At 60.4% G+C, this 24,481-nt stretch overlaps 2 protein-coding genes and 1 long non-coding RNA gene across 4 annotated transcripts; 2 read left to right on the top strand and 1 right to left on the bottom strand.

Moving 5' to 3' along the window:
- The first annotated feature begins 1,612 nt into the window (after nt 1-1,612).
- KCNJ14 (potassium inwardly rectifying channel subfamily J member 14) lies at nt 1,613-7,830 on the top strand. The gene is made up of 2 exons (XM_036311534.1): nt 1,613-2,365; nt 4,011-7,830. Exons 1-2 carry the CDS (start codon nt 1,652-1,654, stop codon nt 4,596-4,598), a joined length of 1,302 nt encoding a protein of 433 aa, XP_036167427.1. The 5' UTR covers nt 1,613-1,651; the 3' UTR covers nt 4,599-7,830.
- A 694-nt stretch (nt 7,831-8,524) lies between these two features.
- CYTH2 (cytohesin 2) lies at nt 8,525-16,263 on the top strand. Of its 2 annotated transcripts, none has more exons than XM_036311536.1 (12): nt 8,525-8,733; nt 9,523-9,670; nt 9,772-9,838; nt 10,838-10,956; nt 12,050-12,130; nt 12,595-12,707; nt 12,806-12,954; nt 13,425-13,536; nt 15,440-15,516; nt 15,610-15,681; nt 15,776-15,930; nt 16,014-16,263. In XM_036311536.1, the coding sequence occupies exons 1-12, from the start codon at nt 8,715-8,717 to the stop codon at nt 16,099-16,101; spliced, it is 1,200 nt and encodes a 399-aa protein (XP_036167429.1). In that variant the 5' UTR covers nt 8,525-8,714; the 3' UTR covers nt 16,102-16,263. The 2 variants fall into 2 exon arrangements, with proteins under 2 accessions (XP_036167429.1, XP_036167428.1); XM_036311535.1 differs by lacking the exon at nt 8,525-8,733 and adding an exon at nt 9,117-9,271.
- A 4,136-nt stretch (nt 16,264-20,399) lies between these two features.
- Nucleotides 20,400-24,453, bottom strand: LOC118657473. The gene is made up of 3 exons (XR_004968022.1): nt 24,167-24,453; nt 23,765-23,902; nt 20,400-20,909 (listed from the first exon to the last, which is right to left on the bottom strand). It is a non-coding gene; the product is annotated as an uncharacterized LOC118657473 (long non-coding RNA).
- Between the last annotated feature and the right edge of the window lie 28 nt (nt 24,454-24,481).

Below are 24,481 nucleotides of genomic sequence, written 5' to 3'. Positions count from 1 at the left end.
AACTGATGGCCATTTGGGTAGTTTCCATCTTTTGTCTCTAGTGAACAGTGCTGCTGTGAACATTTGTGTACAAGTGTTGTGTGGACACTTTTTTTTATTTCTCTTGGGAAGTACCTAGGAGTGGAGTTGCTGGATCACATGGCAACTCTCTGTTTAATCATTTAAGGAACTGCTGGACGCTTGAGGGTGCCAATTTCTCCACATCCTTTTCAACACGTATTTTCTGGGGGTTTGTATGGTTTATGACTACAGCCATCCTAAGTAGGTGTGAAGTGGTATCTCACTGTGATTTCCATTAGCATCCCTAATGGCTGATGCCAATATTTTCCTGTGTTTATTGGCTGTTTGTCTAACGTTTTTTGGAGAAATGTCTATTCAGATCCTTTGCCCATTTTAAAATTGGGTTGTCTTGTTATTATTGAGTTGTAAGGACTCTTTATATATGTTTGGATAGAAATTTCTTAGATGTATGATTTGCAACTATTTTCTCCCACTAGTGAGTTCTCTTTCACCTTGTTAGTGTCCTTTGAAGCACAAAAATATTTACTTTGATGAAGTTCAATTTATTTTTTTCCCTTTTGTTGCTTGTGCTTTCTGAGCTTGTTTTTTTGTTTGTTTTGTTTTAATCCTCACCCGAGGATATATTTTTATTGATTTGAGAGAGAAAGGGAGGGGGAGGGGGAGAGGAAGAAGGAGTAGGAGAGAGGGAGAGGGAGAGAAACATTGATGGTTGCCTCCCACATGCACGCCACCCGGGATCGAACCATCAACCTGGGTTTGTACCCTGACTGGGAATCAAACCTGAGACATTTGGGTGTAGGGGAGGATGCTCCAACCACTGAGCCACCCGGCTGGGGCCTGAGCTTGTGTTTGAACCATAGGGGGACCTCAGCGCTGCAGCTCACCTCCCCACGCTGACTCCATGCTGAGAGCCAGTGACCACTTAGTGCAGCGGTTCTCAACCTGTGGGTCGCGACCCCTTTGGGGGTCCAACGACCCTTTCACAGGGGTCGCCTAAGACCATTGGAAAACACACATATAGTTACATATTGTTTTTGTGATGAATCACTATGCTTTCATTATGTTCAATTTGTCACAATGAAATTGGGGGCCACCACAACATGAGGAACTGCATGAAAGGGTCGCGGCATCAGGAATGTTGAGAACCACTGACTTGGGGCTTATGAGCTTGGGCTCTGGAGCCAGCCTGCTAGCACGCAAACCCGTTTAATCAGCTGTGACCTTGGGCAAGTCCAACATGCTGTGCCTCAGTTTCCTCATCTGTAAATTGGGAAAACAAAGCGTTGTGAGGCTCAAATAAGAAAATTCACGGCAAGTGTCCAGGACAGCGTGCGCACTGCACATGCCGGCCTGTACATTATTGTGGCTTACCACGGCGCTGTTACAGCTACAGTTCTGTGGCCGTGGCTGCTGGGCAAGTGCCTCCCGTCGTTACAAGTATCACTGTCGCAGCGGTACTGCTGTGACTTTCAAGGTGAGCATCCGTCCACCCATCTGCCTGGCCCAGGGAGCATCTCCCCCCCCCCCCGCCCCCCATTCCTGGCACCTCTGACGTTTCTGCCCACTTCTTGTCCCCGCAGGTGCGGGGCGCCCGCCCCCCACTAGCCCCGGTGAGCGGCGGTCCCCGCCAATGGGCCTGGCCGAGGCCCTGCGCCGCCTGAGCGGCGCCCTGGAGTCGGGGGCCGGCGGGGCGGGCGACGAGGAGGCCGGGCCCGGGCTGTGCCGCAACGGGTGGGCGCCGGCCCAGTGCCCGGCGGCGGCGGCGGGGCGGCGCGGAGGGCGCTTCGTCAAGAAGGACGGCCACTGCAACGTGCGCTTCGTGAACCTGGGCGGCCAGGGCGCGCGCTACCTGAGCGACCTGTTCACCACGTGCGTGGACGTGCGCTGGCGCTGGATGTGCCTGCTCTTCTCCTGCTCCTTCCTCGCCTCCTGGCTGCTCTTCGGCCTGGCCTTCTGGCTCATCGCCTCGCTGCACGGCGACCTGGCCGCGCCGCCGCCGCCCGCGCCCTGCTTCTCCCACGTGGCCAGCTTCCTGGCCGCCTTCCTCTTCGCGCTGGAGACGCAGACGTCCATCGGCTACGGCGTGCGCAGCGTCACCGAGGAGTGCCCGGCCGCCGTGGCCGCCGTGGTGCTGCAGTGCATCGCCGGCTGCGTCCTGGACGCCTTCGTGGTGGGCGCCGTCATGGCCAAGATGGCCAAGCCCAAGAAGCGCAACGAGACGCTCATCTTCAGCGAGAACGCCGTGGTGGCGCTGCGCGACCGCCGCCTCTGCCTCATGTGGCGCGTGGGGAACCTGCGCCGCAGCCACCTGGTCGAGGCCCACGTGCGCGCCCAGCTGCTGCAGGTGCGAGGCCGCGGCCCCCCAGGGAGGCAGGAAGGTGCACAGGGGTGGGGCCGGCCCGGGGGATTGTGGGAGATGTAGGCATGAGGCCGAGGCGTGCATTTGACGTGGAGGGTGCGTGGACTACAAGTCCCAGCAGTCTCTCGGGCAGGGATCCTCTTGCTCTGCTGGTGGCTGGAGTTTGAGTCCAGGAGCAGTTGTAGGAGATGCAAACCTTAGACTTGAGACAGATTTTGAGACACAAAGAGCTTTCTGGGGTTTGAGGGCGGACCCCTCCCTATGGAACTGTGGGAAATCTAAACCTTGAGGGGCCTGTAAAGGCTCTGAACTCAGACTCCTCCGGGGTCTGGGAAAGGGCCCGGGTGAGGTGGTGTGGGATCGTGTAGTTTTGCGGGTGGTGTAAATGGATGGTGTGAATCGCCGCTCAGGTTTCCAGTTCCAACAGCTATGACTTGAGGCCTGGCCCCTGTGGGATGGTGGGAGATGTAGGTCCCAGGGTGGGGTGCAGCTCACACCTAAGCAGCCGTGGAACACAATGCTTCATGACCTCTGGGCATGGGGCCCTGCAGCCTTCGTTCCCCACCTCAGCGGCCCAGCCTCTCCCACCGGCCTCCTGCTGGGAGGGGCACAGAGCCGTGGTTGGGACGCTCTTGAATTGTAGCTTCTTGGCAAAAAGACAAACGAACAAAACAACTCCCATTGGCTCCCTCCAACGCTCTGCAAAAGGCGCTTTTTGCTTTCGTGTTTCTAGAATTGTGGTCGAACTGCCCAAATTCTGAGGCTAGCTGCCCTTGTCCAAGTACACACTTGACCTTGGGCTGAGCTTGTACTTGGGAGAGAGGGAGAACAAGGTGGTGGTGGGAACTACAGCTCCCAGCAGCGACTGGGGTCTCCCGGAGACAGACAGGTGGGGGAGAATGGGCCCCACCCCCCACCTCTCTCTCCCACTTGACTGAGACCGCAGGACCCTGGGAGGGATATTGTCTATCCCTATGGGGTGCTGACATGGCCTGGGAGGTGGGTGTGGAACCGATGGGTAGGTGGGGTGAAACTGCCAATACCTGGCCTATGGACTGCGTACCCTCCTCTCCATCACACACAGATACACAGGGGCTGCAGGGCTTGTAGTGGGGGTGGGGGTGGGGGTGGGGGTGCAGAGCGCCCAGGGGCTGGCAGGAAGCAGCGGGGAACACAGGATATTGGACCTAGATTGTCATCCTGGTTTATCTCGCTCTGTTTACTGAAAGCTATTTTTCTTTTCCTCTTCTCCAATTGCTGCTTGGATGTCATTCTTATCTCCTGTTTCTTTACCTTGGTCTCTGCTTTGCTGATGTCTGTGGCTCTGCCAATGTCACTCTGTCCCTCTCTTCCTCTCTCCCTTGCCTCTTCCTCGGGTTTCTATCCCCAAACCCCCCGAGTCTCTGTCCCTCTCTCTTTATCTCTGGGTCTCTGTCCCCTCTTTCTCTGAGCCCCCATCTTCCTCTCTCTGGGCCTCATCCCCCTCTCTCTGGGTCCTTCTCGTCACCCCTCCCTCACCCTTCCCAGTCTCTACTCCTCTCCTTTTCTGCATGTCCATTGCTTTCTATCATCATCTCTGTCTCCTCTCATCTCCCTGCATCTGTCTTGGGCCCCTTGTCTTTTGCTGCAGCCTCGGGTGACCCCCGAAGGTGAGTACATACCCCTGGACCACCGGGACGTGGACGTGGGCTTTGATGGCGGCACGGACCGCATCTTCCTGGTGTCTCCCATCACCATCGTGCACGAGATCGACTCCTCCAGTCCCCTCTATGAGCTGGGGCGTGCGGAGCTGGCCCGGGCCGACTTCGAGCTGGTGGTCATTCTCGAGGGCATGGTGGAGGCCACGGCTATGACCACGCAGTGTCGCTCTTCCTATCTCCCCGGTGAGCTGCTCTGGGGCCATCGTTTTGAGCCCGTCCTCTTCCAGCGTGGCTCCCAGTATGAGGTGGACTATCGCCACTTCCACCGCACTTACGAGGTCCCGGGGACACCGGTCTGCAGTGCCAAGGAGCTGGATGAGCGGGCAGAGCGGGATTCCCACAGCCCCAAGTCTAGCTTCCCTGACTCGCTGACTGCATTTTGTTATGAGAATGAACTTGCTCTGAGTTGCTGCCGGGAGGAAGAGGAAGCCGAAGGGGGAGATGAGTCGGAGGCCGAAGAGGGGGCTGCCAGCCCCCGAGTACTCACACCCACCCTGTCTCTGACCCTGCCCCCATGATGCCAGCTGGTGTCCCCCATTTGTATCCCCTTCCCAGAGGTAGCAAAATGGAGAGCCCGGGCCCTCTCCTGGGACCGACAGGCCTGCCGGGTAAATTATTAGCTGGTGAAGTTCTGCCTGCCTAGTGGACCCACCATGGACACACTGGATTTTAATTCCTCTGTGTTGTGTGCTCCCCCCTGAGACCCCTGTATCGGCCTGATTCCGGAGTCTGACCAGAGCTAAGGGATCCAGGATTCTGGACCACCCAAGAGGCAAGGACTGGTGGTTCTAGATTCTTCTATATGGCTGGCGTGGGTTGTTGAGCAGGGTCCGGAATCAGAGACATAGTCTGCCTCTGGGGGAGGAAGTCAGTTCTCCAGCAGCGAGTGAGAGCGAGAGTTTATAGGCCTGGATTGGTTTAATAGTCAAGGGACTATTGCGTCTTGGCTCAGCCAACCAAGAAGCAAGTGGTCTTTTTCTAGACCACCTCAGGAGGAAAAAGTATGGGACGCTCCAAGAATTCAGGACTAACTTATTGACCTGGAATGTTGACTGCAAGTCAAGAAAAGACCTGTGCTTCCAGAAAGCCCATGTTTTGAGATTGTTCATCTAGACTGGCCTTAGATAGTAGAAGTACTCCAGGAACTAAAGAGTTGGGTTTCTAGAATGCACAAAAGAACGGAGAGTCTGCTGGTCTAGGACTGCAGTGACAGATGAGGAGTTCTTGATAGTAGATAACGCCAGACCGGTGGCTACAGAACGTCAAAGCAAGGGGAGAATCGATGCTTCTTAATGACCCACAGGTGTGTGTTTTTAAAGTGCCATTCTAGAATGTCCAAAGGAACCAAGATTCCGTGGCTCTGGATGGACCACAGAGTCAGGGAAGGAGTGGCGATCCTAGACGACTTCTTTGTGGTTCTGTAATGCCAAAAGGAACCAAGGCTTCAGGGAGCCAGAGTTGTCCATGATCGAAGCCCGGAAGTTCTAAGCAGCTCCTGGAACAGTTGGACTCAGGACTTGCTAGACAGCATTTCTGGGCTGACCTGAAGGTGAGGGCCCAGACAAGACCCTGTGGGTAACAGGGCTAGTGAACGGGCACGGGAAGGGAGGGGGCCATGGCTGGCGAGTCTGCAATGCTCTGGAACCCTACACCTAGTGATGTGTATCTATTTCTTAAAGATGTTATATATGTGTGTGTGATCTCTATATATAAAAGCCCAATGACTGAACAGCAGAACGACCAGAAAGGCCGGTCAACCTTGCGCGATGATGCGCACTGACCACCAGGGGGGCAGACGCTCAACGCAGGAGCTGCCCCCTGGTGGTCAGTGTGCTCCCACAGCGGGTTGATCCCCGCAGGCCATGCCCCCTACCAGTGCACAAATCTGTGCACCAGGCATCTAGCATATAATATAAATACAGATATATATATATATTGCCCCACCCCCACTCCATGGTTCTTACAGAAGGATTAGAAATGGAGTTTGAGCTCATTGGAATGGGATCTTTCATAAGGATCCAGGAAGCTTTGCTCTAAATCCTAGCTCTGCTTAAGGACTGTGTGACTGGGCACATCCCTCCTCTTTCCTCACTTCGGTTTCCTCATCTGTAAAATCGGGGCACTGGAACTTGAACTTCTCCAAGGGCCTTTCCTCAGGAATGGTTCCTCACTTCAGGGAGGGGGAGGTGAGGGGAGGGTCCTAGAGACTTCCCAGCTCTCCCTGGTGCATGGACCCACCATGGACTCCCAGGGGTGGGAGACGCTCTTGGAGGCCAGCTCTGAGTTTGGACATCTGAAGGACAGGGCAGGCTGGGTGCAGTGTGGGCTGTGGCTAAGGGCCAGAATCAACGCCTCCCTCGTCCAGCTTGACGGACAGGAGGTAGCTCTGGATACCAGGGGCAAGTAGGTGGTTAGGGGGAGAATTGTCCCCCAGATTAAACCATTGGCGCCTGGTGGTGTGTCTGTGAGTGTGCTTCTGGGGCCTGGCCTCTGCCCTTGCTTCTATCTACCTAAGTGCCCAGCAGGCAGGAAGCCAGCTGCTAAAGGAACCAATGCCTGTGAGGATACGTGCCCACCGCTGTGTCCCAGGACTAAGGGTGGGCACTGTCATTGCCCCTCAGCCTGCCCAGGTGCTGCACCAACCCAGGTCCTCCCTTCTGGCTTCCCCGCCTCCCTTGATCCTTCAGAATCCCCACGTAATAACCGGATGGGATTAATTAGCTGGCTGCCCCCCCCTCGCCCCCCCCAGCTCAGGGAGTCTGGGATAGGGCCTCGGGACCATAGAAATAGGGGTGGAGGAGAATGCTAAGTGTGAGGTGAAGGGACAGGGACAGGGTTCTGCTTGGAAGGAGAGAGAGTGGGGTCGTGGCAGGCACAGCCTGGGTTTCCATTGGGGAGGGCAGGGGCTGGGCCACTCCTAAAGGTCAGTGAGATTAGGACGCTCCATGTCTAATCTGTCAGTTTAACCAGATCCCAGCTCTGAATCTGTCTCCCCCTGCCTAGCTCATGGGCCGCAAATGAGGACAAGTCCCAGACACCACCTCAGACCCCATTAGGGACCTGCCAATGACAGGGTACCTGGTTTCTCCATTCTGCTCAGGGTCCTGCACCCACTTTGGCTGCAAGGCCTGGGAATGAGAGTGGGATGGGGTTAGGCCCTAACCATTAGGGCTTCTGATGCAGGAGGACTCTGAGAGGAGGGAGGGGAGCAAGAGTATGAGAGGTGGGGTGCACCTGAAGTGAGGCAAGTTGGAGAGAAGGGAAAGGACCCTGAGAAGGGTCTAGGAATCAGAGAAGGTGAGAGGGTGCTGAGGAAAAGGGAGTTGTCCAGGGAAGATGCTACAATCAGGGGAGGAGCTAGATGGCACCAGGAAGGCGGGGCCTGTGCTTTCACTATATTTGGCCTTTTCCTATTATCCCATTCTCCTTGACAGGTACCAAACAGCGTAATATTTAAAATACATATATTTTTTATTGATTTCAGAAAGGGGGGTGGGGGAGAGAGAAACATCAATGATGAGAGAGAATCGTTGATTGGCTGCCTCCTGCACGCCCCAATAACCCCGGGCACGTGCCCTGATCAGAATAGAATCATGACCTCCAGGTTCATAGGTCAATGCTCAACCACTGAGCCATGCCAGCCGGACCAAATAGTGTAACATTGAAAAGACAGAATAAGTCTTTTTTTGCACCACTTCTTAACTCTGGAGAGGCTGGGGTAGATGGGAGGGGGTAAGAAAAGGGTCTGGAGAACGGAGGGGCCAGGAGGCCAAAAGAAAGGTGAGCCTGGGGGGGCGGGGGCGGCGGAGATCGACCGAAGGACTTGTATGCATGCATATACGTATAACCAATGGACACTGACAGCAGAGCGGTGAGGGCATGTGCTGGGGTGGGAGTGGCCAGGGAGAGGTCAATGGGGGGAAAAGGAGACATATGCAATACTTTCAACAATAAAGAATTTAAATTAAAAAAAAAAGTGAGCCAAAGCTGCTCCCGGTTGCTTGGCAACAGCTGTCGTCAAAAGGAAGCTTGGTTGCTAAGGAGCTGTGGCTCGGAGAACAACCGGCAGCTGGGGCCCCGCCCCCTGGAACAAGTGCCGACCCCCAGCGACGCTCCACTAGCGGCGCGCTCGGCGGAAATCGCATCCCGTTGCCCAAAGTCCCGGCGCCCGCGAAGCCCTCCCGGCTCCCACGCAGTCCCACCTCCAAGCAATTCCTTTCCGAGGCTCCTCATAGGCGGGCAAGCCAGCCACGTGACTTCTTTTGTTTCAGAGGCGGTGCCCAGCCCTCGGCCCGCAGTCTGATTGGTCCGAGGGACCGTCTCTCTCCGGCCGACACTGCTACGCCTGCTCCTTGCGCGCTGATTGGCCCAGGAGAACGGTCCTTCGGCATCGAGGGCGGAGCAGACGGGAGGGCCCGGACTGGATTGGGCGGTGTCAAAACGAGGGGCGGTCCCTACTGGCGGGGCGGTTGGGAGGCGAAGGGAGAGTCTTTTCAGCGCTGAGGACTGGCGCTGAGGAGGCGGCGGTGGCTCCCGGGGCGTTTGAGCGGGCTCACCCGAGCCCGCGGGCCAACGCGGAACCAGGCCCGACTGGCGGGACCGCCCCGGACTCCCCGCGGGGCTTCCTAGCCGCCATGGAGGACGGCGTCTACGGTAGGTCGGCGAGGGGTGGGGCCGGCTAGGGGCGGATGAAGCCCCTCGTCCTCCACGTTCCGCCGCGAACGCTGCCCCCGGCGCGCGCCTCTCGGAGCTGCTCGGCGCCGTCGCCGCCGCCGCGTTTTTGCGGGGCTCGGGATGGGCTTCCGGCGGGGCCCGAGAGCGGGGCGTTCCAGGCCATTGTTTGGGCCGATCCTGTTTCCGGTGGCGGCGGGAGGGGGCGGGATGAGCGGTGGAGCGGAGGCCGCGGCGGAACCATTCCCCCCGGAGGGGCCGGGCGAGCCCAGGGCCTGCTGGGAGCAGGGGTGGGGGGGCGCTCCTGGGGGCCGAGGGGTGGGGGAGAAATCTTGGGGCTCCAGAGACCCCACGGAGACCGTGGCCTCTGGTGCCCCGCCCCCTTCCCCAACTCCCGCGAGCTGTCATCGGCGTCCCCCGCCGTAGTTACTTCTCATGGGCCCGGGAGGCCGGACACCCAGGCCCGCGGCTGCATCGCTGAGAATGGAAGTGGGAAGCCAAGGCCTCGGCCCCTTTGCAAGTAATGAGCCCACAGTTCAGACTTCCAGCCGCCTTCTCCTTCAGCCCGGGTCCCCTTCTTCCCCAGGACTCAACCCAGGCCCCCAGCCCCTTCCCCCGGCAGACGTAAGAGGCCTGACCCTCATCTTCACCCTCCCCCTGAACCCAGGGGTCATGCCCCCCGGCCCTGTAAAAATCCGGATTGCAGGAACACAGGTTCCCCGTCCCCCCAGAACTGACCTCCATCCAACCTCTGACCCCCCCCCCCCCCAGAACCCCCAGACCTGACTCCAGAGGAGCGGATGGAGCTGGAAAACATCCGGCGGCGGAAGCAGGAGCTGCTGGTGGAGATCCAGCGCCTGCGCGAGGAGCTCAGCGAAGCCATGAGCGAGGTGGAGGGTCTGGAGGCCAATGAGGGCAGGTGAGGACTGGAGCCGGGAACTTGGGGGGTCGTGGGGCCAGGCCAGGGGCCAGGGCTGCCCAGACATTGACCCTCCACCACCCCGCTCTCTGCCTCTGCAGTAAGACCTTGCAGCGGAACCGGAAGATGGCAATGGGCCGGAAGAAGTTCAACATGGACCCCAAGAAGGTGCTTGGCGCCACGGGGCTGGGGTCAGCCTGGCGGACATGCTGACGGGGTGTGATGGTTTAAAGGCCTACTTTAGGGGGACAGACTTGGTCCCAATCCCTGGATTTCGCCGGGTCGACTGTCCATTTGTTCCCTGAACATGAGCCAAGTGCTCCAGCCCCCAGACCTTTGCTTGTGCTGAGTCCTCCGCTGGGCCGTCCTCTTTCCCTGCTTGTTCGTATTTCTGGACCCACTTCTGGTGTCACCTAGAGTCCCAGGAGGAGCTGGTGTCTGGTAGGAAGCAGACAGTGACATGCTCAGCGGCGTCGTGACAGAGGCCCCGGGGCTGGGGACACTCAGGAGGGAGCCGGGGCATCGGGGAGGACTCCCTCGAGGAGGGGATGCTCAGGGCAGGTTTGAAGGAAGAGCCAGTGTTCACCTGGTGGAGGAAGGCATTTGTTCGTTCATGCAGTTGAAGCCCGTTGCCTCCTGCCTGCCTTGGGCCTGCTCCTCCGCTAGCCAGTGCTCGGCCCCTAGAGATGGTCGACTCTGCTTGGCCTGCAGGGAGCCCCTAGACATGGTCACCACAGTCCAGGGCGAGAAGGAGCTGTAGTGGAGGTCCTCACGGTGCTGGGAGAGCCAGAGGAGGCCGGGGTCCCCCCTGAGGGCTGGCCCTCACAGTTCTTGAGGGCCTGCTGCTCACTGAGTTTCTCGCATTATTCCTCCTGCCCCGAGCAGTGTAGCTTGTTCAGTCCTCCAGCAAACAGCCACTGAGCTCCTGTTCTTGCCAGACCCTGCTCTCGGGGCTGGGATGAACCAGGCGGAGCAGAGGGAACAGTGGGTGCCAAGGCTGTATGCGGTGAGGCGGGAGGGAGGCTATTTAAAGGCCTGTGAGAAGCCTGAAAATGACACCTGGCCCTGCTCGGGCAGCGTGGGTGGGTTTGGGTGCTGAGCTTTCTGGGGAGGTGGTGGGAGTGGCTGTCAGCGTATTAGCGCTGAGACCCGGTCCCCACTCACTAGGGGATCCAGTTCTTGGTGGAGAACGAACTTCTGCAGAACACACCTGAGGAGATCGCCCGCTTCCTGTACAAGGGCGAGGGCCTGAACAAGACAGCCATCGGGGACTACCTGGGGGAGAGGTGAGGCCCCGCCCCGCTCCTCCGGGCTCTCCCCGCAGCCCCTGGCACCCGCCTCACTGCAAGCTGCTCTCCCGAGGAGAGACCCTGACAGACTAACCTTCCAGCTGGACTATGACCGGCTGGGCTGACGCCGGGGCCTGGGAGCCTGGGGCCATCAGGGGAACCTAGGGACTGTCTGGGAGCATCTCGGGGGCATGGGGACCTTCTGAGGACATCTGGGAAGTGTGGGGACCATTATGCCTGGGGACAGGAGAAAGTCTGTAGGAATGTGTCACAGGAATGTGAGAACTGGGTAGACACTGATGTGCATGGGAACCGTGTGGACAGCTTGGAAGTATGGGGATTAGCAGCAGGTATTTGTGGAGCCTGGAGACGCCGTGGAAATCGGGGCAGGAGGACCTCTGTGGACTCTGGGGAGGACGGGGACTGCCTAGAAGTCTAGGGCACGTGAGCCTGGACATCAGTGCACAGGCACCATCTGTGGGTGTAGGGAAGGCGTGGACTGTCTGGACCCTAAGGTGCAGGAGGGCATGCTGGGAAGTCAGGGAGGCCTGGGACCGTCTGTGAGCGTCTGAACGTCCGAGGTGCACAGGACTCTCTGGGTGTCTGGGCGCTTTGGGAGGGTGTGGGGATCTAGAGTGTATGGAACTTTCTGGACATCTGAGGTGCGTGGCGACTGTCTGGGAATGTGGGAACTGATGTCTAGGAACCTTCTGTATGTGGGATCCATCTGTGGACAGCTGCGATGTGTGGTGACTGGGGACATCTGTCATGTGGGGAACGTCTTGTGGACATGTGGAGGGTGGGGACTGACCGTGCATGTCTGGGGGTTTGGGGGCCACCTCCGGACATCTGAGGAGCCTGGGGATTAGCTGAGAGGTGACAGTAGGCGGAGCACATGTTGGCTGCATTTCTCTGTGCAAAGGGTCAGCCACACCAGGGCTCTTACAACAGACGATCCTCCCAGAGCATGCTCTGAGCGCCCTGCCGGGGGCCAGGCCAGCACTGGGTGCAGAGTGGTGGCCTCCGCAGTGCTGGGTCCACTCCCACCCTCCCAGGTGCCTTTTCTGAGTGCCCGTGCCTGTCCTCCCAGGGAAGAGCTGAACCTGGCCGTGCTGCACGCCTTCGTGGATCTGCATGAGTTCACCGACCTCAATCTGGTGCAGGCCCTCAGGTGAGAGGGACGGGGCTGGCAGGGCAGGAGCGTGCCTGTCAGGCCTCCTTTACAAGCGATGACACCTGCTCAAAACTAAAATAGAAGCAAAAACCCGGGACTGGGTTGCTGCATGTAACACAAAAGCCCATGGTGGGGCCTTCAGGCGCAGCTGTCTCCAGATGTTCCGATGGCACCAGAAGGTCAGCTTTACCTCTTGGTTGTGTTCGCCCCTGTGCTGGCATTGCTGGCTGCAGCCTGCTCTTACAGGATAACAGAAGCCTCTGCTGTCCTCCAGGCTCGTTAGCAAACTGAGGAGAAAGAGCACTTTCCTTAAATCCACAAGTCCCAGAGTCCGTGCTCATTGGTCCGACTGGGTCATGTGTCCATACTCGGAACAGCTGCTGAGGCCACAGGTTTGGCGGGACTGAGCGCAGGAAAGGGGTTCACCGGTCCTGACGGCACCTGGCCCCTTTCCCACGCAGGCAGTTTCTGTGGAGCTTCCGCCTCCCTGGAGAGGCCCAGAAGATTGACCGGATGATGGAAGCCTTTGCCCAGCGCTACTGCCTGTGTAACCCCGGCGTTTTCCAGTCCACAGGTGGGCGCCCGGACCCTGGGGCCTGCGGGGAGGGGCTGGGCCCGGGGCAGGAGGCCGTGGGGCCACTGACCTGTGTCCTCACACCCCGGCTGCTGCAGACACCTGCTACGTGCTGTCCTTTGCTGTGATCATGCTGAACACCAGCCTTCACAATCCCAACGTCCGGGACAAGCCGGGCCTGGAGCGCTTCGTGGCCATGAACCGGGGCATCAACGAGGGCGGGGACCTGCCTGAGGAGCTGCTCAGGGTCAGGCCCCCTCCCCTCCCCTCCCCTCCCCTCCCCACAGCCCTCCCCGTGGGCCTCCCGTGCCTGGGCACTCCACCTGGGATCCTGCCTTTCCACGGACACCATTTCTTTTCTCTCTCCCTGCTGCCTCTTTGTTTCTCTTCCCTGTCTCCGTCCCGGCCTCTGACTTCCAGGGTCTTGGTCTCCCTCGTTCTCCACCTCTGTCTGTTTCTGTCTTTAAGAGCTCGGCGGGGTCTTCTCTCCATCTTTTCCGACTTGCCTTCTTCCTCTCCTCCCCAGGGCCCCCTCCACTCCTCTGCTTCTGCTTTCCTTTTCTCCCCAGGCTCCCCCTCCCTCTCTCGATCCATGGCTGTCCCACCTGTGGTCTCATTGCCGTCCCCTCCCCCTTCCCCCCCCCCCCCCTCGCCCCGCCAAGTAGCCCCGGGAGGGTCCCAGGGGCTGGCATTGCTCACTGGGCTCTCACCCCTCAGAACCTCTACGACAGCATTCGAAATGAGCCCTTCAAGATCCCGGAGGATGACGGGAATGACCTGACCCACACCTTCTTCAACCCGGACCGGGAGGGCTGGCTCCTTAAGCTGGGTACGTCCCCTGCTGACCCTGCTGGCTGCTCTGCAGGGGGAGGTCAGTGGGCCTGGGCTCCGCTGTGTGACCCCAGGCAAGCGAGGCGACCTCTCAGCCTGTTCGTGCGTCTGCGTCATGAGGCTGAGGATGCGCTGGCCCAGGCGCAGGCCCGGCTGGGGGCTCCGCAGACACTGGGGGAAGCGAAGGGCTCGGGCACAGGGTACTGCCAGGCTGTGCGGGTGGATGGAGTCCCTGACCGGGACGGGAGGGGTGTGGCGCCAGCAGATGCGCGGTCAGTTAGCAGGGGTCATGGTCAGTTAGCAGGGGTCACGCGGTGCCTCTGTCTGAGGATGGTGCTTCTCGGCCCAGCTGCACAGGAGAGTCACCTGGGAGCTCTTACACCCGGTGGTTGGGCTGTGAAGCCAGGAGGGGGCAGGACAGCCGTCAGTTATGGTGAAAGCTCCCCAGGTGGCCCTAACGCAGAGCCGAGGTTGCGAGCTGACTTGCAGCCAGGCCTGGTAATGGTAGGTGCCAGGGGAGTGTTAGCTGCGGCTTTTAATGGAGAAGCCCTGAACAGCTGCTCTGGGAGGCAGGCTGACAGCGCCACAGTCCAGTGTGCACAGTGCAGACAGCAGGGCAGCGGGGGGCCCCGGGAAGCCTGCAGCCCAGCACGAGGCCGGGGCAGCACCGTGCTCCCGGGGTCATCTTCCCTCCCCGTGTGGGCTTGTGCCCGAGCCCAGGCAGCCTTCTCCAGCATTAGAAGCAGGTCCTGCCCGGGTGCAGATGGCCCTGGTGCTCGTGAAAAATGCAAATCACATCCTCCAGCCAACGTGCTGGGTGCCTGGTTCCTGGGGGAATTCTGGCTCCGCAGGGAGGGTGTCGGGAGGGCAGCGTCACCAACGATTTCCCCTCCAAACGCCTCCCTCAGCAGCCATCCCTCCCCTCTCCCGGGTGAGGACAGTGAGGCTTGGTCTCTGACCCGAGCACATCTCTGCTTTGTGATCATTAGGGAAAGGCGCCTCTTAGACACTGACACGCAGGAGAGGGGCCTGCGGCGGCTCTGTTCACGGTTAACAGCCATGGTCACTGCTGCTATTCAGTCCCTCTGGCCCACAAGGAGCCCACAGCAGGGAGGTGGCTGAGAGGGCAGGAGGTGGTGCTGAGGTCACACGGGCAGTTGTGCTGGACTTGACTGAGTCTCCACGCCACCTGGGCCAAGGCGGGGTTCTGTCTGCTCCCCTGTGGGGAGGGCCTCCAGGGCACAGACGTGTTCATGGCGGCAGCGGAGGGCCTCCTGGCCAAGGATGTGGGCGGGGTGGTCTGGGGCCTGGCACTGACGAAGGGGGTGCTCATGGCTGCCTCCTGGGCTCAGGGCACTCGCCTCCCCGGGAGGGAGAGGGCCTGGCCCATCCTCCCTCATGTGGATGTAACTGGTTTTCTTCCCTCTCTCTCCCTCCCTCCCTCCCTGCGTGTTTCTCTTTGCTGTTTCTCTCTCTCTGTCCTACCCCCTGCGCATCCCTTCCCTCGCCCACCCTATTTCTGTTGCCTGTGGCTCTTGGGGGCACCCCACTCTTCTGCCTTGCCTTCTCGCCTGGTCCTGCCTGCTTTCTCGCTGTCTGCCCCAGGAGGTAGGTACACGGCGTCCTCGCTCCCCGTCACTACCGGAGAGGGGGCTGGGGGCTCAGACTCCTGGGCCCGGGCTGGCCAACAGGCTTAGAGAGTGGAAAGCCCACCCGGGGGGGACCAGTTCCTGGGGCCCAAGCACGCCTGTCCCTGCTTGTCTGTCTGTCTGTCCCACGCGTTGCTTCGTCCCAGGCCCCGACAGCCCGAGCCCCTGTGCTTGCTCTGCCTCTCACCCCTCCCCCTCCCAGAGGCCCTGACCCTGTGCTGAGCCCAGGCCCCCTCCCCCCTTCCCTTTCAGGGGGCCGGGTGAAGACGTGGAAGCGGCGCTGGTTCATCCTCACTGACAACTGCCTCTACTATTTTGAGTACACCACGGTGAGGACTGGGCGGCGCTGAGCCGCGGGGCCTGGGGGCGGGGCCGGGGGTGAGCATTGGGAGGTCCGAGTCCTGTCCTACTTGCTCTTTCAGGACAAGGAGCCCCGAGGAATCATCCCCCTGGAGAATCTGAGCATCCGGGAGGTGGACGACCCCCGGAAACCAGTAAGACCCTCCCTGTACCCCTTCCTGCCGCAGCGGCGGCTCCTCTGCCCTCAGGCCGGCTCTTACCTACCGCCCCTCTTCGGTGTCTCCCCAGAACTGCTTTGAGCTTTATATCCCCAACAACAAGGGGCAGCTCATCAAAGCCTGCAAAACGGAGGCAGATGGCCGCGTGGTGGAGGGGAACCACATGGTGTACCGGATCTCGGCCCCCACGCAGGAGGAGAAGGATGAGTGGATCAAGTCCATCCAGTGAGCCGGGCTCCGGGGCCCGGGGACGGGGGTGGCTGGGACCGGACCCCCTCGCCTCACCCCAGGTCCCTCCCCTCCCGCAGGGCGGCTGTGAGCGTGGACCCCTTCTACGAGATGCTGGCCGCCCGGAAGAAGCGGATTTCTGTCAAGAAGAAGCAGGAGCAGCCCTGACCCCGTCCCCCCCGTTATTTATTACCGCGCCGCCCGCCCGGGGGGCCGGACCCCTGGGGCTGGGGCTGTGGATGCTGGCTCCCCGTGTGGAAAACTACCACCTCTGGTTCCTCTCTCGTTATTTGTAATTAACGCACTGTTGGTAATAATTATTGAACTGCTCGCGGCCTGCTGACCTCTCATTTCTCGGGGTTGACAGCTGTCCATCCAGGGCCGGCAGTGCTGGTGTCTGTTGGGAGCTGTCAGTGGAGCGAAGGGTGCTGGCCAAGAGGGTAACCCCCCTGGGGCCTCTCGGGTGGCTCCGTTCTCATTGTGCCCCAAGCCTGCAAGGGTGGTAATGGGAGGCGGGGCGGTTGGTGTAGCCGGAGCTGGTGTTGCTTTAGAATGTCACGGGCACGCAGGTATTCCCAGGTGAGGTATGGCACCCACTCAGATGCCGTCTGGCAGCCGGAGCCGCGGGTGCTGGCCCCTATAGCAGCTTGTGGTCTTTGATGGGTGACAGTTAATAGCTGTGGGGTTGTGAGCTGGTTTGAGGGACAACCAGAGAGCTGGACGGGCTGTGAAGGGGACCTAGGGAGGCCTGGGAAGGAGGGACCGGAGGAAAGAAGGGGGAGGCCCAGCATTGGACGCAGCAGGTGGGGGAAGAGGTTGCTGGTGTTGGGAGTGGGCTGGGCCCGTGGACGGTGCCAAGAGGCAGGAATGCGGTAGATGGACCGGTTCCTCAGCCGGGGATTAACCTCCTCGTGAGGACATTGAACACCCGGCAGCGATAGCGCCGAGAGCCTGTGCTTCTGTAACCTCCTCCCATTTCCCGGAGTCACGGCCTCTGGAGTGCAAGGACTGAGGGCGCCCCCAAGAGCCAGGTCCGGGCCTGTCCACCTGTGCCCTCGAGCTCCAGGCATGCGTGGTGTCCCCTTGGAGCAAAGAGGTGGTGTGGCAAATTGGGAGACCCCATGTCACTCCTGTGCCCAGATGTGCAGCTGAGGAGACTCCAAGGACCACAGCTCTGGCAGGTCCCTGGACTGACTGCCCCGCGGAATGCAGTTCCTCCCGCACCCTGCATCCTCCGGACGTCGAATCCCTAACAGATTGCTCCTGGTGGGGTGGGGTGGGGACCCCCCCCCCACACACACACCGCCTCTCCCGTGGGCAGGGCTCCTAAGTGCGATAGCAGTCACCCTCTCCTGCGAGAGCCGGACCACAACTCCCTCCTGGCAGGCTGTGCTGCTCTGGGCGCCCCACTGCCGGGAGAGTCATTCCCGAGGTCTCCTGGGAGTTGTAGTTTCTCAAGACAATGCTGTCAGCTTTACGGTAGCCTGGTGCCCCACCAGGTTGGGAAAAGAGGCCCTGACTGCTTCAACCCCCAGGGGCTGAGGGGAAATGGATTTTCTGACTCCTCCCCAAGGTTCCAGGGAAATGGAGTCATCCACCCCAGAAGGTTGTGGTAAATGGGAGCCTTGGGTAAGGTAAGGGTCTCGACACTCTCTCACCCGACCCTGCACTCCTCCATGGGTCCTTAGTGCCGACTAGCGGGAAGCAGCTGGCTCCTTGGAGAGGCCCTGGAAGAGCATCCCAGGCAAAGGGAACAGCATGTGCAAAGGCAGGAAGACGCACGGTGGGTTGGAGTAACTGACAGACCAGTCTGCCTGTTTGGTGGTGACGGTGGGGGAGGGTGACAGAAAATGAAGGGACAGCCTTAGCCGGTTTCTCAGGTGTTAGAGCATCAGCCCGAAGACGGAAGGGTTGCAGGTTCAATTCAGGTCAAGGCACTTCGCTCGGTTGCAGGCTCAATCTCCCTCCCCCCCCACCCCACCCGCTGGGGTTGGGGCATACCAATCGATGTGTCTCTCACCTCAATGTTTCTCTCTGTCTCCCACCCCCTACCTTCCACTCTCGGATTAACAACGAGAGAGAGAGAGAGAGAGAGAGAGAGAGAGAGAGAGAGAGACAGAGACAGAGAGAGACAGAGACAGAGACAGAGAGAGAATATGGAAATGAAGGGGATGCATGGGCCTCATCATTCGGGGCCAGTACGTGGAATGTATTCTCAGTTGGTGGAGGCCATCCAAGGGCTGATGTGGTGCATTTGGGTGGAGGCTGTAGGCAGGGCCCTGGGCTGCTGCAGGGAGGTTTGGACCTGAGAGGCTGGAGGAAGGGAGGCTAGGAGGCTGTGCAGTCAGCCAGGGGGAGGGTGTGGCTGCAGAGGCGGGACAGTGGCCCCTGTGAGTCGTTTCGGAAGAGGAGCCAGTAGGACTTGCTGAGGGCTGGGTCAGTTGGGATTCTGGCTTGAGTATCTGGTGAACGGCATTGCCATTGAGTGAGATGATCAAAGAGGGAGTGAGTGTGTGTGTGTGTGAGTGAGTGTGGTGGTGGGACATCAGTGGTTCTGTTTTAGCCAAATTAAGCTGGATTGTCGGCGGATCATTCAAGTGAGACTCCAGTCATCTCAAAATTGCCCTTCAACAACCCCCCCCCCCACCACCTCAATCCCTCCAAGGACTAAGAATTCTAGCTTCCAGCTCCCTCCTCTCCCAGGACCCCAAACTCCCAACCCCCTTGTTATAGGTGACCCTCCAAAATCCATATGTTGAAGTCCAAGTCCCCAAGATCTCAGAATGTGACCTTATTTGGAAATAGCATCATTGCGGATAAAATTAGTGAAGATGAGGTCACTCACATGGGCCCTAATCCAGTATGACTGATGTCCTTCCTTCTCCCAAGGGATATTTTGAACACAGAGACACACAGGGAGAATGCTGGGGAAAAATAAAGGCAGGGGTGGGGGCGATGCCTCCTCCAAGGAACCCCAAAGACTGCCAGCAAGACTCCAGAAGCTGGGAGAGAAGCAGGGGACGGGCCCTCCCCTCAGCCTCAGGAGACCAGGCCTGCTGGCACTTTGATCCTGGACTCCTGGCCTCCAGCACCGAGTCAATAAACGTCTGTGACCTAAGCCTCCCAACTTGTGGTGCTTGGTTAAAGGAGGCCTAGCGAACCGACGCACCCCTCCTCCCCCAGGCCCTCACCGCACGCCTGGCGTGGTCCATGCAGCCCCCTGCCCCGGCAGGCATGTCCCAAGGTCAGTTCAAGCACCACCAGGTCTACTGGTGGCAGCAGTGGGAAGAGGCACCCACTACGTCCTCTCTCCCCCTTTCTCCATCCCCCAGACTCAAACGTGACCCTCATGCCCTGAGTCCACAGCATCCTCGCTCAGTCCCTCCTCTCGTATCCAAACGATATCCCTCAAATACGCAAATGAATCCGGTCCCAAGGTGATGGGGAACAGGCTGAAACCAGAAGATGAGCTAAAAACAGAGACCCCGTCAGAGAGAGATGGAAGCACAGTCAGTCCAGAGTCAGGAGGAACCAAGAAGCAAAACATCGAGACAAAAACAAGGCAGAAAGGCACAGGGGAGACAGGAAGGCCATCGGGAGACACGGCCGAGGGAACACGTAGAGACAGTGGCCTTGGCCGGTGTGGCTCAGTGGACAGAGCGTCGGCCTGTGGACTGAAGGGTCCCAGGTTCCATTCCAGTCAAGGGCACATGCCCGGGTTGCGGGTTTGATCCCCACCGGTGGGTCTTGCAGGAGGCAGCCGATCAATGATTCTCATCATCGATGTTTCTCTCTCTCTCTCCCTCTCCCTTCCTCTCTGAAATCAATAAAAATAAAAAATATATAAAAAAAGCAGAGATAGCGAACTCAAAGAAATAGTAATAGAACTAGATGAGAAAAGAGGCCGAGTGGCAGACACAAACGGGGAGATGGGCAGATTCCAGGGCAGGTGGTGGCCGGAACTGGGGCCGGTGAGACGCGGAGCTGAAAGGGACAGAACCGAAGGGAGAGATGCCCATGGAGAGATGCAGTTAGGCGAAGGCCAGAGGCCAGAATGCCGGGGAGGTCACATGCAGAAACGGGTAAACTGAGGCAGGGCCTTGCTGAGGCGTGTGGGATGTGGCTGGTCAGTGTAGGTTGCTGGCAGGTCACTCCTGGGCACCCCTCGCACCAGGCCTGGCCCTGGGACAGCTTCTGGCCCCCGCCACAGGCCGCCTTGTGGAAACAGCTCTGGCCTCCACCTGTGACCTTCCCTGGCCCTTACCAGTGCCTCCTGGCCGCCGGTGAGCCGAGGCTGCAGCCGGTCAGTGATGCTGACCTCGGAGCGGAGCCGGGCGTCTCGGCCCTCCTGGGCCTCGATGTTCCCGTCTGTCCGCCTGGGTGGTGAGGATGGCGGCGTCTCCTGGGTGGCCCCTGCTCCCTGCATCCTCCCCTCTTTGCCCCCCGAAACACACAGAGGCCCCGCATTCCTCCAAAAAGTTGTTTTTGTCTTTTTTAAATAATGTGAAAATGCCACGCGAAGGTTTGAACCAGAAGCCCCTCCAGGGGCCAGGCTGGGGCGGGGAAGGGGAATCGTGAGATGGGGGGTCCAGGTCCCCCAAAGCCTGCGGCCCCGTCTGAGGTGGGAGAGGGTGAGGAGGGGCCTCCGCTGTGCCCAGGGGCTCCGGGCCCGAAAAAGTCCAGTTCAGTTCCAAGAAGGTGGCTCTCCGGGGAGGGGGAGGGGCTTCCTGCCTCATTTGGCACCGAGGGGGTCGGGGGGATCAGGGGAGCCGTCCGGGGGGCTGAGGGGCAGGGGGCCAGGGCCTCCTGTTTGGCACATGGTGGGGGAGGGGGAGGGCCCAGCCTCAGGGGCCTCCCCAGAGGCGGTGTCTGAGGTGGTGGCAGTGGCTCCGTCGTCCACAGAAGATTCTATTCTCAACCCCTCTTCTGGGGGCACAGGGGGTTCGGGTCTTTGGGGGGTCAGTTCTCCACAGGGCCTGATGACAAAGGGAGTGGAGAGAGAAGCAGGGTTACTGGGCAGAAAGGCTCATTGGGAGGGAGAGCAAATCCTTACTGTGGCTCCCAGGTGCCAGCCCCCCGCCCTCCCCGCAATCTGCTGGGCCCCTTCCTGTCCCCACCTGGCCCCTCCCCTCGCTCACTCTGCTGCAGCCAGCAGCCTCCTCGCTGCGCCTTCTGGGCTCCAAGCTCAGTCCTACCCCAGGGCCTTTGCACATGTGGTTCCCACTGCACAGAACCCCTGCCCTTAGCCCTCCATGAACTCAGGCCGCTGCTGGACGCCCCCTCCCCAGAGGCCTCCCCTGGCCATTTTCAGTCAAGCAGATGCCCCCCCACCCCCGTGGCATTGTCCTATGGCTACTTTTCTCGTCCTCCTCTGGGATCATCCCAGGCAGAATCCCAGAGCTTCCTGTCTGCTTGCCCCTCTAGAATGTACGCTCAAGGAGGTCGGGTCTGTAGTCCCTGCTGCATCCCAGCGTCCCGCACCGGGCCTGCCACAGGGCGCCCTCCCACCTGCCTTCCCCGGACCCCTCCTCTCCAAACGGAAGGGACGGTCCCCGCCCCATTCCACACCCCAGAGAAACAAGGGCTTTGGGATGGAGGACCTCGCCGGGGGCCCCTCACCGGCGCCCTCACCCTCCACCCCACCTCTTCCCTGCGTGGTCTCGGTCAGGTCGCTGCCCTCGCTCCCCAACCCTGTGCTTCAGCTTCCTTCTCGTTAAGCGGGGAGCACGACCCTCGTGTCCTTTTCAAAGGAGTGGGGAGACTCTGGGATATGAGGCATCCCTCAGCACCCAGGGGGCATTTGTTGAGTGGGGGGCAACGCCACGTGAGCACAGGGGTCGGCGGAGTCAGGGGGCCCTGCCTGGCTCCCCAGCCTCCCAGCCCAGTGGCAGGGGACCGGCTGCCGCCTGAGGAAGGCACTTGGGGTTTCAGACAATCCGCCCTCCCTCTCGCTCCCGGTGATTAAAGGTAAAGTCATCTTCATTGCTGGCCCGGCAGCCCGAGCCCTGACTCACCACTTGGCCGCCGTCCCCACGCCCTGGAACCCACCCTGTCCTCACGGGGGCCTCAGAGAAGGCCTCTGGGAGGAAGTGACATTTGGGGTGAAAGCTGACAATGCAGCCAAGTGAAGTCAGCCCTCGGCCCCCTCCCTCTGCCCTTGACTCCATGTGTCCTCGAGTCTCCCTCCTGGACTGTGACCCGGCCTCCTTCCCAGGCCCGTCGGCCCCATGTGGCCCCAGGGGGGTCCTGCTACACCCGGGGCTGAGTTGCCCCATCCTGATCACGGCCCTCCCATGGCTCCCTAACTCCCCAGGACTAAGGCCCCACCCCTCAGCCCATCCCCAAGCCCTACATGGTCTGCCCCGCCCCTGTCGCCTTCCCCTCCCCTCCATCTGCCCCAACTCTCTTAGTCACCCCCACACACACCGCTTCCCTTCTGTTCCTTAAGCTGGCCAAGCTCTCTCCTGCCTCAGGCCCTTTGCGCAAGCTGTTCAGCCTGCTAGCTTGCTCTCCCCTTCCTCTTCACCTAGTTAACGACCATCATCCCTCAAATCCCTGGTTAAGGGGCACGTCCACGGTTCGCCGGGGAGACAAAGCCCTTTCCTGTTGTCACCTGCTTTCTCGGATGACTGTGGGGTCAGCGTCAGGGGGCGGGGCGGGCTCATCGACCTGGCTCAGCTGGGAATCCCGGTGCCCAGCACCGCACCTGCACACGGCCGATGCTCAATAAACGTCTACCGTTTAAGCACAGAAGCAGCTACCAGCTGGAGACCACTCACTGCTCTGGGCCCTGGCTCCGTGCTCCGTGCACGGGGAGCAGTAAGCCAGGTAAACCCTCTCGACATGGAGCGTGTGATCGCCCCCATTCCACAGATGAGGAGACCGAGGCCCAGGGAGGGAGAGCAGCTCGCCTTACCTCACTTAGCAGGGCCCGCTCGTGGGGCGCAGGCACGATTTGGGGAAGCAGGAATGGAACCCACCCAGTGGTCCCTCCTACCTTCGCAGTTCTGCCTGCCTGCCTGCACCTGCCTGGCCCAGGGCAGTTCTCGGTGTCGGCAGCAGGAGGCGCAGAGCGCCTGGGTCTCATCCCTCTCTAGTCCCAGTTCCGCCCTGAGCCAGGGCTGTGCCCCCCTCTCGGTGAGGACGGCCTTAGCTCTGGGACATCAAAAACTGAGGGTGACGTGCGCCTCTTCTAAGCCCACAGAAAAGGGCTTGACAAACACTGACCACGGGAGCGGGCCAGGCAGCTGGGGTCTGTACCCCGGCTCCCCACTCCCCTCCTGCCTGGGTTTTCTCCGGGGATGAGACCAGAATCCACCCGGCGGGATCGCAGCGAGGATTAAATGGGCCGAGGTGCGGCAAGCACAGGGTAGGGTCTCTGCCAGCGCCTGCTATTATTATTATTATTATTATTATTATTATTATTATTATCAGTGTAACCATTGTTATTGCTGTGGGATCCTGGCCAGGTTCTGTCTGCTCAGGCTCATACCACCCAGCTGGGCCCCGGGGCCCCGCTCCTGGTCTGAAGGGAGGGGGGCTGAGGAGCCTGGAAGGGCCAGGCAGGAGCCCCACCCAGAGATGGGGCGACGATGGGGAGGACTCGGAGGAGATCACCACGGCTCGGGGAGGCCCGTCTAATGGACACCGCCTGGTCCGAACGGGTCCAGAGTTTGGGGGGGTCTCGGCGATGAGCAGCGTTGACAGAGGGGAAGGAGGGGACTGAGGTGGGGGGGGGGCAGGGGGAGTCAGACGTGGGGACAGGACTGCGGAGGGAGACCCATGGGGACAGAGAGAGCCCGGTAACCGGGTGGGATCTGAAGCACGTTACCTGCGGGCCTGGCGTCGGGGGCCCGGGTGGGCGGCCCCGGGGTCTCCAGCGCAGGCGAGACGGAGAAGCGGGAGAAGCACAGGGGGGGCCCTGGCGGGGGGAGGAGGGGGAAATCCTCCGCCCACTCGAAACTGCCTCCTGGCGGGAGGGGGTGCGGGGGGAGAGCAGAGGACGAGGTCAGATTCTCAGACGCTCCGGGAGCCCGTCCACCTTCAGCCCCGCCCCTTCCCCAGCCCCGCCCCTCCAAGGCCCCGCCCCTCCCAAGCCCCCACTCCTCTCAGGCCCCGCCCCTTCCCAAGCCCCCACTCCTCTCAGGCCCCGCCCCTTCCCAAGCCCCCACTCCTCTCAGGCCCCGCCCCTTCCCAAGCCCCCCCCCCGCTCCTCTCAGGCCCCGCCCCTCACCAAAGCCGCTGTCGTTGCTGGGAAACCCATCTGCGGGGGTGGCGGGGTGGGGAGGCGTCGGGGGCGCTGGCGGCGTAGACGGGTCCGTGTCCCCCTCGGGGGGGCCCTGGACGCTCAGCTCGTTGGTTGGCGTCTCCTATGAAGACAGAGGAGGGGGGGCGAGAGGGGGCGAACCGTCACGTCCCACCACTGCACCCCAGCAAGCAACAAGCCCCGCGAACATTTCTCAGTTCATATTAAACGCTCTGGGGATGCCTGCACCCCCTCATTTCTCTACTCTGCCTTCGAAGCCGCGGGACAGCCTTAACCGCACCC

This window comes from Myotis myotis, unplaced genomic scaffold (assembly GCF_014108235.1).
Source record: "Myotis myotis isolate mMyoMyo1 unplaced genomic scaffold, mMyoMyo1.p scaffold_m19_p_56, whole genome shotgun sequence".
Lineage (NCBI taxonomy): Eukaryota > Metazoa > Chordata > Mammalia > Chiroptera > Vespertilionidae > Myotis > Myotis myotis.
This window is presented reverse-complemented; position numbering and strand designations above follow the sequence as displayed.